This window comes from Coturnix japonica, chromosome 11 (genome assembly GCF_054131305.1).
Source record: "Coturnix japonica strain WE chromosome 11, WE-NBRP24, whole genome shotgun sequence".
Classification (NCBI taxonomy): domain Eukaryota; kingdom Metazoa; phylum Chordata; class Aves; order Galliformes; family Phasianidae; genus Coturnix; species Coturnix japonica.
In genome coordinates, this window is record NC_140673.1 from 26,511,826 (window position 1) to 26,524,804 (window position 12,979).

The 12,979-nt window shown below is 43.9% G+C and overlaps 1 protein-coding gene across 39 annotated transcripts in view; it reads left to right on the top strand.

The window, feature by feature from the left end:
* Positions 1-12,979, top strand: part of NFIA (nuclear factor I A) — a 323,759-nt gene that overhangs the window by 207,123 nt on the left and 103,657 nt on the right. For 32 of the 39 annotated variants that reach the window (XM_085511655.1, XM_085511645.1, XM_085511646.1 and 29 more), the window contains exon 3: positions 8,763-8,828. The exons of the other annotated variants lie outside the window; for them this stretch is intronic. In XM_085511655.1, coding sequence (XP_085367781.1) covers positions 8,763-8,828 — 66 coding nt within the window. The remainder of the gene's footprint in view (positions 1-8,762; positions 8,829-12,979) is intronic. 39 annotated transcript variants of the gene reach the window in all.

Here is a 12,979-nt window from a genome sequence, read left to right on the forward strand (position 1 = left end):
ATCACACCTATTTTTATTATCAACATTAGCTTTCATTGTGTGAAAAAAAAGGATAATCCTTAATAGGAAAAATGGTCCCATTTCTCTATTTGAAAGTATTATTTTTTCCATTTGATGTATGGATTCCTACCTGAATCCTGTGTTAGGAGTAATGGTGCACCTGCTCTTTGGGCTGGCAGAGCAGGAGGCTGGGGCTGTGCCTGCTGTGACTGCCTGGTGAGGGCTTTTCTCTGTTGTTGCTGGCTGGGAAGGCTTGGACGGCTCTGGCTGTGGCAGAACTTAGCAAGAGGCAGGGCTGTAATCTGGGAATGCTGTGATGGTCTCCAGAAACAGCTCGCTTATTAGTGAGATGCGAGAAGCGGCTTTGGAAGCCGCTGCAGAATGCTGGGCTCATTGTCAGGGAGTGCTTTTATTTGGGTTTGGAATCAGAGCAGTTCCCTTATTCCTGCCCGCCAGGAATAAGCCTTGATCCTCCCCATGCCCACAGCTCAGCGCTTTCACCAGGGCAGGGCAGCCGCAAGCTCAGCATGGAGCTATGGAGGATGAGGCTGGGCACAAGGAGGAAAGCTGGGAGCACCCTGCCCTGTGTCCCATGAGGACGAATTTGCCACAATAAATTAATAGCAAGGGGGTGACGAGTAGAGATTAATTGGGGGAGTGTACTACAATCAATGGAGCCTCACCATATGGTGGATGTAACCCTGCTTTGCTGATGTTACTTTACTCAGCAGCGTAACATTGCATAGAGGCTGACCGGGAGACTTCCACCAATGCGACCTGGTCTACTGTTCACTGTTTCATTTCCATTTGCCCTTACGTACGATATAAGGCATTGCAAAAACTACTTAGTGGCCACTTAAACTCTTGTTGTTATTGTTTGGGTGAGTTAGGCAGTGCTCCAGGGAGAAATGTAGAGATCATAGAATCATAACGGTTGGAAAAGATCTCAAAATACTGAGCACGAAATGAAGTGAAAGAGAAAGCTAAACTGGAAATATCCCTTCTGGGTGACTTCGGCCCCACTCTAACAAGCCCTTTTCTCAGCAATGTGATGAAGGCTTTCCCGGTGAGCCGTGGCAGTGCCATTGTGGTGGGCATGGTGCTCTGTGAGCACGGCACCCAGCTCCTTCCTCCTCCTGGAGGTTCTCTGGAGGTGAATCGATTCACCTCTGCGTGCCCCCAGCCCTTGTTGAAGCAGGCACGGTTACACTCACCTTTCCCACAAAGGTGCCGTAAAGCTTTTCTTCATGTTAATAAGATGTTTTAATTTCCAGGGTAAAAGGATGTTCTATAAATACACATTAGAAGTAGTAATAGTTTTAATGGATGCCATTATTTTATAACAGTGCTTTCCTAGTTTGAGAAATTTTTTACCGGTTTGCGATTATTACAGAACCCGTTTTTGTTAATTAAAGATTGACATTCAGGCAAAATGTTCTATAAATTCCGCTCGGTGTGTGCTGAGCATGCCCAGCACCCGCTCTCCTGCACTCAGGGACCGTCGGTGCAGCCCTTCAGCTCTTACAAGAACTCCTTGCTGCCCGCGCTCACGAGTTTGATGGCTCCTAAATAGAATGGTTCAAATATTTCAAAGCACTCGAGATTCGTATAGCGCGAAGCAATTTAAAATTATTGTACTGCAATTAATTTTAAATAACTGAGCCCCGCATATGTCTAGAAACCCATACAGATCCAAATGGAAGCTCTCTAAAAATTGAAATGATTCAATAAATTTAAATCACTCTGAAGAAATGGATGTAAGTACTGTAAATCATTGTGTGAGGGGGATAGGCAAATTTTGTAGAAGTGAATCTGAGGGTAGAGACTCTAATTAGATTTCTTATTTTGGGGTTTATGGCGATGAAATGTAGGTTAATTTATATTTCCCAGGGATATGAGGGCAGCTCGTGTTGATCCATATGGTTCCTTCTAGCTCATACATAGGCTGCTTTTTTTTTTTTTTTCCTAAGATTACTGAAACTTAGCAATCCAACTTTGCACATATATACATATACATATATATATATATTTTTCCGTTACAAATATCTTTCCCTCCAAATCTGTATAAAAAGACATGAGAAAAAATATTGGCCCACAGCTAGAAATGCCAAATGTATTTTTAAACGCAGCTAAAAAAGCTCTGCCGAATCCAACACCGTACGGTGGAAAGGAACACTTTGTGGAGCCGGGCTGCTCCGAGGAGGTGAATTTTCCATAGCCCAGATCAGCGATCCAGGTACGAGCTGTATCTGCAGACACCAAACTGGATTACTGCCCGGTGGCCGCTCCTGCTGGCGGCACGTTCTGCCCTTGCCTTGCAGATGGATCAGAAAGATGCTATCTAGTGCAGGAAGGCCGGTAGGGATCCTGATGGCGGAAGTCATGCCCCTTCTCCTGGCTCCGGAGAGGATGGCTGTGGCTCTGGGACCAGGCTCCCCTGGCACAGTGGTCAGGGCCCCTCCAGCTTGGCTGCTGGCACCTGGCGAGGCCCTCAGCATAGAGGCGTGGGCAGTGGTGTCCTTGGGACTTACTCTGTGCCTGGTGGGTGCTTCCGCACGGCAGGCAAGAGGGGCCCCTCCACAGGGCCTTCCTCAGGGCCTTACCTTACTTTTAGACAGTTGTCATTATCTTTGTCTAAAGGTCATGGCTAAATTGAATAAAAGGAAAGCTGTGTGTTCCTGTCGATGCACAATGGCAGTATTGACTTTCCTAATCCAGTTTGCTGAGGGGTGAGAGAATTAAATTAGATATCTAAGCACAGAAATTGAGAGCCTTTGAAAACAAAGATAAGGAGACAGCCTGTATTTTCCTTTTCCTGGGAGCTCTGGGCTCAAGATTTTGCAGGTGTGTCATCTGATCCATGGCTTGCATCGATCAAAACTGTGCCAATGCATATTTAATTAGCAAGGGGACCCTGGATGCATTATGGCCATCATCCCCATATTGAATGGACTGTCAGACTTGGTGAATGCCTCCCCACCCCACCCCCCCCGCCTCGTTGTTTGGGGAGCTTCTGCATTTTGTCTGAGCAGCTAAAAGTTTCTTTGTTTTTAGCTGGTGATGCATACAGCACCGCTGAGGAGAATACAAACAAGTAAAGTCCTAAAGTGTTTATTTTGTCTAGCAAAAAGGGCTGAACCGATCGCGGTCCTTTGGGTAACGGATTTTTGTATCTCTCGGAATTGAAAAAAAAAAACAAAACAAAAAAAAAAACAACCCACACTCGCATGATGTTTACTTTAGGAATATTTTATTATAACAAATAAAATCTGCGCTGTGGGATTTCTTAAGGAAGCCTTTGATGACGATTTGAATTAAGTCAAAATTAACGTTTGCTACTGCAAAGGAATAAATAGAAAACGTTCCAGAAATGAATCAGTAAGCAGGAATCAAAGGCTGTAAACTGTTTTAAAAACAAACATTTAGAAGTGAATCAAATACTTGTTTGTAATATCAAGGAACAAATACAGGAATACAGAGATTCCCCGCATTCTGGGCTATCGCACGATAGCAGTAAATCATTTATGGGCTGGAGAGAACAAAGAAAGTTGATTTAAAACGGAACCGCGTCGGTACAGTGCTGTGGTCCCATGTCCTCCTGGCGGAGTTCCCCGTTGGTTCCAGCACCGGGAGGGAGGGCACCCCGAAGTCCCGAGGAGCTCACCCAGCGCTTTGTCTGCGCCCACTGTGCCACAAAGGCGCTGCCTGGCAGACAGATGCGGCGCGCCCGGCGTGCGCACAATGCTGAGCAGCAGACTGCGGGCACATGGCTGGGTCCCATTCAGGCTCATCAGCATAGTCTAGCTGGCTGTTTTGTTACTAGTCTGCTTACGGGGTGGCTTAGGAGCGTCTTGCCGGTGGAGTAACAAGGAGGGTTTTTTTTGGCCACAAAAGTTTTGTGGCAAAGGCTCATGGGAAAATCATTTGCATACATCTTGTTACAAAGGCTGACTACTTCCTGGCTTAGACAAAGTGTTGCCTGATAAACAGACTTAACACACAAATGTCTGTCTGGAATAAACAACAGCAAGCTTTGATTTACATTTCCATTATCAAAGATAATCTCTTTCCCAGTGTACAGGAATTAAGACTCCTTGCCCGATAGAAACCAGGCTGCCATGGCGGGGTCTCACCACCGCCAACCCATGTGTGTCAGCTGGAGGGACGCGGTGCTGTCCAGGCACAATGGGCCCGGCAAGCTGTGCGTGTGACGGTGCAGCGTGTGACAACGGGACACTTTGAACTCCCTGCAAAAGTTGGCTTGAAAGCCATGTCTGGAGCTCAACGGAGAGCCAGGCCTTCCTGAAGTGAAATAGTAGTAGCCACCGAAATAGTCATAAATAAGAATTGCAGCATATACGGAGCGGTGTGTGTGCGTTTACATTATAATGTATAATGAAGGGAAAGTGAGTGTAAAAAGCCTTGGTCCTGTTGCTGGTTTCTGTTTGTAAATCCCTTAAGCTCGCCACGTAAGGTTGTATATAAAGGAGCATGATTTAGATTTTTATTAAACATATATAAATCTTTGGTAGAATCCGTGCCCAAAACTATAGATGAAAAATTTATTGCATGAGCACAACCCAGCCATATAAATATTTTATTACAAATAGGACTCTGAAACTTGAATAAAATATGTCAGTTTATTATACAATATGTCCCCCCCCAACCCCTAAACATGCTGAGAATGGAAAATGTAACCCGGGCACTTCCCAGTGCAGGTTGCAAGGCAGGCACGGCTCCCAGCATCACCGCCATTGGCTTTGGTGCGTTCTGCCATCGCCACCTATTCATTTGGGCACAATGCGGAGTCCGCTCCTGCAGGTGGGAAAGGGTCCCCAATGGCACACCCAGGGCTGCCTTCTGGAAAGCACTCTGCAAGTTTCCAAGAAAATGTCCTGCTTTCCCCAAGTCCCACTGCCAAGATGTAGTTTTAACACTGTAGCATAATGCTTGGTGCGGGATTTGTTTGCACCAACTCCTCACCGTCTGTGTCATGCTCTACAAAAAGAACAGCGCTGTCGGTCTGTTGACACTGGTCCTGTCCGCAGGCCAGACGTCCCTGGGAATGTTTCATCCTCTCCAAACAAAGCAGCGCTCCTCTCAGAGCTGCCGGCCCTGCAGCCAGGCTGAGCCTCGCTCCGCTGCAGCCGATCCCGACGTGGTGTGCCGATGTGTGGGGCTTCCCCACAGCAGGGTCGGCGTCACTGCCCCGCACACACCAGCAACTCGTGCCTGGGAGCAGCCGGAGCGAAGCAGTAGGCAGAGCAGGGCAGCCAGTGCTAGGACACCAGTCCCTTTTTATCCTTTACCCATAATCGTACTTGGTTTGGGAGCAGAGAGTAGAATTTCTTTGACATTGTTTTGATTGTTTCTTTTGATTGTTTCCCGGTGGTTGCAGTGACGCCAGATATCTGTCCGCTGTCCTGGGCTCACATGTCCCTGCTCATGCTACCTCCAGCACGGGGAGAGTTAAGAGTTCCAACTACCAACTTTTCTTCAACCAAAAAACAAACAAAAAAAGACCCCAAATAAAACCCGTTGTGCTATTCAAGGCTAAGCTCCCTTAAATATCAAACTAGATTCCTTAGTGACTTTTTTTTTTTTTAAATTTTTTTTCATTTTTTAAATCAGCAATCCTAATAGTGGTCCCTCACTGTAATATTTCCAACTCCATCTGAAATCATTTAAATCCTCCCCTTAATAACATGCACTTTATTGTAATATACAGATTCTTTGGCTTCCTACCAGCCTTCGCTTAAGGCACCAATGAAGCTCGTTGCCGCAGGGGGCCATGGATTCGAGAGGGGCTCGCATCTACTGTATATTTTGTTTTGTGTGTTTTCCAATGGCTCTAATTATTGCAGGTGGTAGAATTTAACTGGCAGTGTTGTTGCTAAAGAAAATAAGCATAAAGTGCGTACTGTTTTGCAGAGTGGCTATCAAATATATAGAAAGGAGAAAATCAAATGAATTGTTAAACCGCTCTATAGTAAGTGATTTTATTGATTTAATGCAAATGCTTATGAAAACGATCTTCCATTTATATCAATTATGTATGGGCAAAAATTAATTTATTCCTCCGGTCACCTGTTTGGCGCACTGACTCAGCAGGACTGGCATCCCCCTCCCACAGGCCTGTGCCCGCAGAACACCGAACGTTCACAAAATGGGAATTTTAAAGTTTCTGTATGCGGAACAACAAAAAGGCCCCGACGGGAGTTCCTGCCAACTGCTGAGAAAGCAGTGAGCGGGCTGGGGAGGGTGCGCCAGGCACGTCCCAGGCAAGCCTGGAAAATACAGCGGCTCCGATTTTGCCAATCCTTTCACCATGTGGCGGCATATTTATATGTACCGGATCATCTGCGGCATCTGAATAAAATCAGGGAGACAAAATTCTGCATATAAACATTTTGGCTAAGTGCCTTAACTCAGGCTTCTTATCTGGGGTTTCCACAAGATGCCACCTTGCATAACAATGCGGGGTGCCTCGTGCCCAGGATGCGGGTTCGGTTGCCTTAACCATGATCTCTGTCGCTCGATCCATTGGTTTAAATGTTGTCTCGGCCTGCTTTGCTTTGCTCTGTCCCTCCCCAGGAAGGTTATTGCTGAAAGCTTTTGTCTTTTTTGGAAATTAATATTTAATTTCAGCAGAAGGGATGGGTTTCAGGAAAACGGAATTTAGCAAAATGTCTCCCAGTAAGCAGAGTGACAAAAGAAAGTTAAAATTCAGCATGCTAGCACATGTCCTGTGGACAGTGAAGCCTCTCTCTTGCCCGCAGTGTTGGGTTGGGAATCAGACTTTGGTGCAAACAAAAGTACTTTGTTTCCCCAACCCAGGCGGTTGGGTTAGGGTTAGGGCCCAGCGTATGCCCCGTAAAATGAAACATACCGAATGCTGACTTTGAACGCCACATAAATATTTTCCATTTCTAATATTTTATCTTTGTCTCTACCTTTGTGGCATGAGAAGCGGGAAGCTTCCTGGCACAATGCAGTGTCCAGAGCACAGCGTAAGCGTGCCCATCACCTCCCCGCTGCCACACACTTGAGCTTCGATAGCCATAACCTCGAAGATGAATATTTAAAACAAAATTGCAGAAGTAAGAATAAATTATTTTGTTGTAGAAATTATTGGAAATGATGAATTAAAGGAGAAGAACCAGACTCTGGACACTTTGGGGAACACAGCAATTTTTAGTGAATTCAATTGATTTTAAATTGAAATGCCAGAATTGAAACTTTCATTGCTCAATATTCTGAATGTTTATATTCTGAAATTTATCAAAATTTGTTTTGTGTGTGTTTTTTTTAATAGCATGTATATCTTAATTAATACAAGACTGTCCTCTAAGCTTCTGAATGATACCTAATGCGTACAGTCAGCAGGTAGAGGAAAAAAAAAAAGAAAATTTGAATATTTAAAATAGGCATTTTCTTTATAGTGCTCTGCAGTAATTAAAATCTTCATTTGCTTAAAAGCAAGGAACCTTTTTAAAGCAATAAATTAGCATCGCTTGACCCAAGGTCACTAGTAGTACTGCTTCTTCCAGCACTATTAATACCTCAAAGAAAAAGAAGGGGTGGTGTTATCACTCTGTTGCAACAGAAGTAAGATTTTCAATTTAATCACAGTGAAGTGTCACGACCTTTTGATCTTGCATTGACTTCTCACTGAAACGCGGTCAGATTTCAGACAGCTGATTCGAAGCTCTACGGAGTCAAGGTGAAGGCAGAAAATAGGTTTGCCACGAGTGGAGGTGGTTTTGAGGCAGTAGTGAGTGGTTTCGGGCCCTGAGTTTTGGTTCACTGCAGAAAGATGTGTTGTTTTTTTTTATGGGCTCAAGAAATTACAAACCATTTCCGGAGGAAAAAGAAAATCTTCATCAGCTAAATGTTAAGCCAGTAATTTGAGTTTGGTTGGTTGTTGTTTTTTTAATATTTTTCCCCACAGGTAAAGGGTCCATTTTTTTTTTCCAACTCTGAGCATTAGAAATAATTAAGAAGGAAAACATTCTTTGACTAAAGCTTGTATTAAGAACAATTCTGAAAGCGAAGAGCAATCTTCATAATGTAGAGTTCATAACATGCAAAATCTGAAAGCCGGTCATATTCACACATATCCTCTTGTAGGACATGTTATTATTTTAGGCAAATCTGCTGTGGCTGTTGGAGGCTGTTGGCCGGGAGCTGTCGCTCCGTTCCCTGCTCGGGTCCCGCAGCGGTTCGCCCAGCGCCCGACCTCCTTTAGAGCAGCGCCGGTGCTCTGGGAGCAGTGGAACTGCTGTGAAAGCCTTTAAGGAAACTCAGCTCTTCTGTCAGTTTCACAGATTTTGTTTCAGAAATGGGTAGACAACAATCTCCACAACTCTCTGGTGTTGCTTGGTTACCTTTATATGCAAGCTCCAAAATCTGTTTTGAGACTTTACGATGTGTTGGATTAAGGCTCTGGTTTGTATACAACATAGAGGCTGCTTTATAAAACACATGTAGGAGAGTAGTTTAAATCTGCCTTTTCTAAAAAGAAGGATTCTCTCAGCTTAATTTATGCACACACACACACACTCTGAGCACTCTGCGGAGTGCCGTAAACAAGATTCCCTTTTTTTTTTTTCCACCTAGGCACGGGACTATTGCATTATCATGTCCTAGTGCAACATTTCTGTCCTCAGTTTGTACTCTCAGCCTTTTGAGGAAGTCTGGCGCCTCTGATCTATTTTCCACAGCAGACCCTGTAATTTTTGGCTGTATTTTATGTTTTTCAGATTCAAGTCAATCTGAAAGTCCCAGCCAGCCAAGTGAAGCTGATATTAAGGACCAGCCAGAAAATGGTAAGTTCTTACCTGCTGCTCCTGCTTTGGGATATTAAAACAGCCCATATTTAGAAAGATTTTTTTTCCTGTGTCTAACATAAAAGCACTATTCAGAATAATTGACATGGGATAGCTACAGATAGGTTGTGCACTCTCCTCAAAGCTCACATGCTACTGTTCCACTAATCTAAAGTAGCATTTGTTTCTACAGACCTGGAAAGAGACTTTTTTAATTTTTTTTTTTCCTCCCTTTAAAAATCATTTAAATTAGGGAGATGCCATTAAAGAGCCTGCTGTATGCAACCCTCACCCTTATTCCTCCATAGCAAAGGCTTCCAGTCCCTGGGCTGTGAGTCACGACTCCTCCAGCGGTGTGTGCTTCATCGCTTTCATTTTTATTTGTGTGCTCTTTGCTTGGTCCTGTTTGTTGACACTCTCACACAAAGTACCCAACTTTCTCTGTGTGGCCGGCCATTGCTGCAGAGCGTGGGATCTCAGGCAGTCCCATGGAACAAAATGGTTGCTTTGAAATACGTCTCTGCGGCAAAATCCTGCTGAACAAAATTGAGCAGCAGCCCTTCCAAACAGCACAGTTTCAGGGCACACCTGCAGACATCCCAGGCAGGTTCCTATTGCAGGAGTGACTCGGGTGCCAGCAGCATCGTCCGTGCTGTGTCAGTGTGCTTCAAGGGCTGTGGATGCTGTGGGTGAGCAGCACAGGGGGTCTCCGCTATGGCTCCTTGCGCCGCTCTCTTGGTCCGTTTGCAATAGTGGGATTTCAGGTGGCTGCCACTGGGGCTGGGCCAGGAGTGTGAATTTTGGGAACACTGATTTCTCCGAGCTGGGACAGATTTAAATTAGAAGCAATAGCTTGTGCTGAATTGATGGCATCTGTTGTAAAACAGGCTGAAAAAAGGATTTGATAATAGCAAATTCATTAATGTGAAAGTATAGGCACGTGCAAGGGAACGGTTTCTTGTGCTTTTTGTGCTTAGGTAAGGTGGACCCCAGCAGGTTCCATTGGCCCATCGGCAATGGAAATTTTCTCTACCACTTATATCTAGGACTTAGAAATGATGCCTCCCAAGGTGAAACTGAGATAAGCACATTTTATTAATAACTTTTCTTGACTTTGTAACCAGGCTTTTTACGAGATCTGAATGTAGAAGGAAAACCCATCTTACTGTAGCTCATAGACAGAACTGAAGAACTTGTGTGGACGGTTTGAGTCTCTGAAACCTGCCTCCATTCTGGGGACATTCAAATCCACTACTGTGGAAATCTTGTATCTATAATAACACAAATGTGATTGCCCTTGAAGAGAGCAGCCAACTGCTTTTGCCTCCAACCCTTGCTGGGCATCCCTACAACTGTATGTATGTGTGGTGAATGTGCTTTTTGAGGTCTGTATCGGGCACTGGCCAAGCTGCACAATGAAGTGAGGTTGAAGGGCTGTGTTTGATCATGACTGTGTTTGGACCAGAGTTTGAATGTCAGATAGATTTGAGGAAGAGGTTCAGATACATGAAAACTTAGGAGTGTGTGTCATAGGTTGTAGAGCACAGTGCCCATTGAGCCATTAAGATTTTGGCTTTGGGGGTTCCCATATTTTTCTTGAATTGAAATACAAAAGGTTTCGTGTTTTGATGGGTTTCATACTGCTCATCTCTAAGTATACCATCTTAAAACATTTTTGTTGTTGCTGAAAGACAGCGCCTAATTTCTCTTATCAATCCTGTTCACAGAAATTCTAATTTGTAGCCAAAGGATTGTGAGGTTAAGAGAAGAACTGACTAAACTGTGATTTTTGTTCTGCCAATTCTGGGATTTTTTTTGTGTGGAGTATATTGCCCATGTTTATTAAATCATATTTTAATTTAGAATGCATTAGGCACCAAGCATGTTATTATTTCATGTTTAGATAATTTTCTTTCACAGCTATTAAACCACAGTTCTTCTTACCCTGCAGTTTCTCGGTCTTAAGGAAGCTCGTTACTCAACAGCCAGCCCAAAAAGCAGCGATGTCAGTGTTTAATAATGTAAAATCTGTAAAAGCCTAGTGAAATGAAATATCTCTGTTTTGGAGCCTGAGCCTTCCTTGTAAAACAAGCTTTTAGTGAATTCTTGGAACTCCGTTGGTGACCTGTGAAAGGGACTTTTCTTAATAAACACAAGAAAGATTTTTCTTTTTCTCATTTTTACTAAGGGGTATTTTTTTTTCCCACCGCAGCAGAATCCTCTTGACTGCTGAGGCACCTTTTGCAGTGCCCGTGTGGGAGGTTTTCTTTACCAATGCAGCCAAGGCAGCCCGCTGGCCCTGGAGGGGCTGTTCCCCCTGCGCAGCCACCGAGCTCACGCTTAGCACATGCAGCCCCCGGCCTGCAGCGCACCCAGCTTGTAGATCAACACGGATCTGCGGCTCTTATCTACCAAACGTGAGGATGAAAGCAAAACTGCGGGCTTTAGAAAATGAAAAACTGCACGCACAGAAACGGACACAATAAATCATATTAACTGCGTTGTTCTGCACTTGCTGCAGACCCACTTCCACGAGGCCTGATCCAACTCCCTCCGGAGTCACTGGGAGCCTCGTAATTGATTTTACTGAGAGTGGGAATGAGCCCACACAGGGAGGAGTTGTTGGGTTTTTGTGGGTTTTTTTTGTTTTTTGCTGTTTTTTTTTTTTTATTATTTAAAAAAAAAAAAAACAATCAAAGAAAAATAGTGATGTGAATAATCTTATCCCCACTGATGCTAACAGCAGAATGACCAGATTGAGGGCAGGTTCGGAGTCATTTTGCATGTGTTTCTGTAAGGCACAAAGAAGCATATCGATTAAGCACTGCCTTTTACATGCATGCATTCCTTCATTTTAAAAAAATGAATCTTTAAAGGCCTTGTGAGGGTTATACAGCCTCTCTACTTGCCTGTTAATATCCTTTCTGTTCCACTCCATAAATTCTAGAGCTATTTATTATACACATATATTTTGCATACCTTGAGTAATGTAGGTTCAAAAGGGTCAGCTATACAGCCCTGAAAAAGAAGGCCTCCTACTACAGATTTAATTTATCATTTTAATTTGTCTGTGTTATTTAGAAAAACCTGTATATCTAACCTTCATTCAAGTGGAAGTTCATGAGTAAAAAAAGAAAAAAGCTTTTATTTGTTAGAGACACCCCTCTTTTCTAGTGGGCTTTACAGTTGAATTTATGGAGCAGAGTCATAACAGAGAGAGTCACAGAATCATAGAATCATAGAATGGCCTGAGCTGAAAAGGTCCGCAAGTGCTGATCTCGTTCCAACCCCCTGCTGTGTATAGGGTCGCCAACCAGCAGACCAGTCTGCCCAGAGCCACATCCAGCCTGGCCTTAAATGCCTGCAGGGATGGGTGGGATGGCAAGAGAAGATGGTGACATCTTATGCTCTCAGTGGTGGCTTTAACTCCACCTCTAACCCACCCTTCAGCCTTCGTGAAGCCAGAATTATTTTCAGGAGGTCACTTACCTGATTGCTACTGCAAGAATTTATAGAAACATTAAGAGTTTCAGCATGATGGTCATGCAAAGCAAGTGTGCAGGACAGGGCTTAGTCATGGGTGCATGGATCCATGCCTTGTCCTGGAACTGGGCAGAAAGCTGATCCCCTTGGCCCCTTAACATGGGAAAGAGCTCAGAGAGAGGAAGAAAATTTGAATTTGCCTGTTTGCCACGTGGGCAAGGAAGTTTGCAGGAGGGATGTGGAAAGAAGCAGAGGGCTTTATTTGAAAGGCAGCAGCAGGGTCAGGTGTCCTGATACTTTGCTCAAATGATTTTTTATTTTTTTTTTTGTGACCAACTGGGTGGAACACCCGTATGGAAAATTCCCCACTTTTGTCATTGCCTAATGGTATGTAAAAGCTTCATTTCAGTTGGCACAGCAAAGTGATGTTGCAATTCTCTCCATCAAAAAAAAAAAAAAGAAAAAAAAAGAAAAAAAAAAGAAAAAAATAAGCAATTATCGATTTTAAAAGCTCATTAAGTGCACTGGTTTGGGGTCATGTTTTATAAACAAACTATTTTTTCAGTGAACTGAGGATGACAAAATGGCCAGTGTGCTGTAGTGAAGGGACGGCGTGCCTGGGGATCAGCAACAACTGAATCTCAGGCTCAGCACTGGGCTCTCTCTTA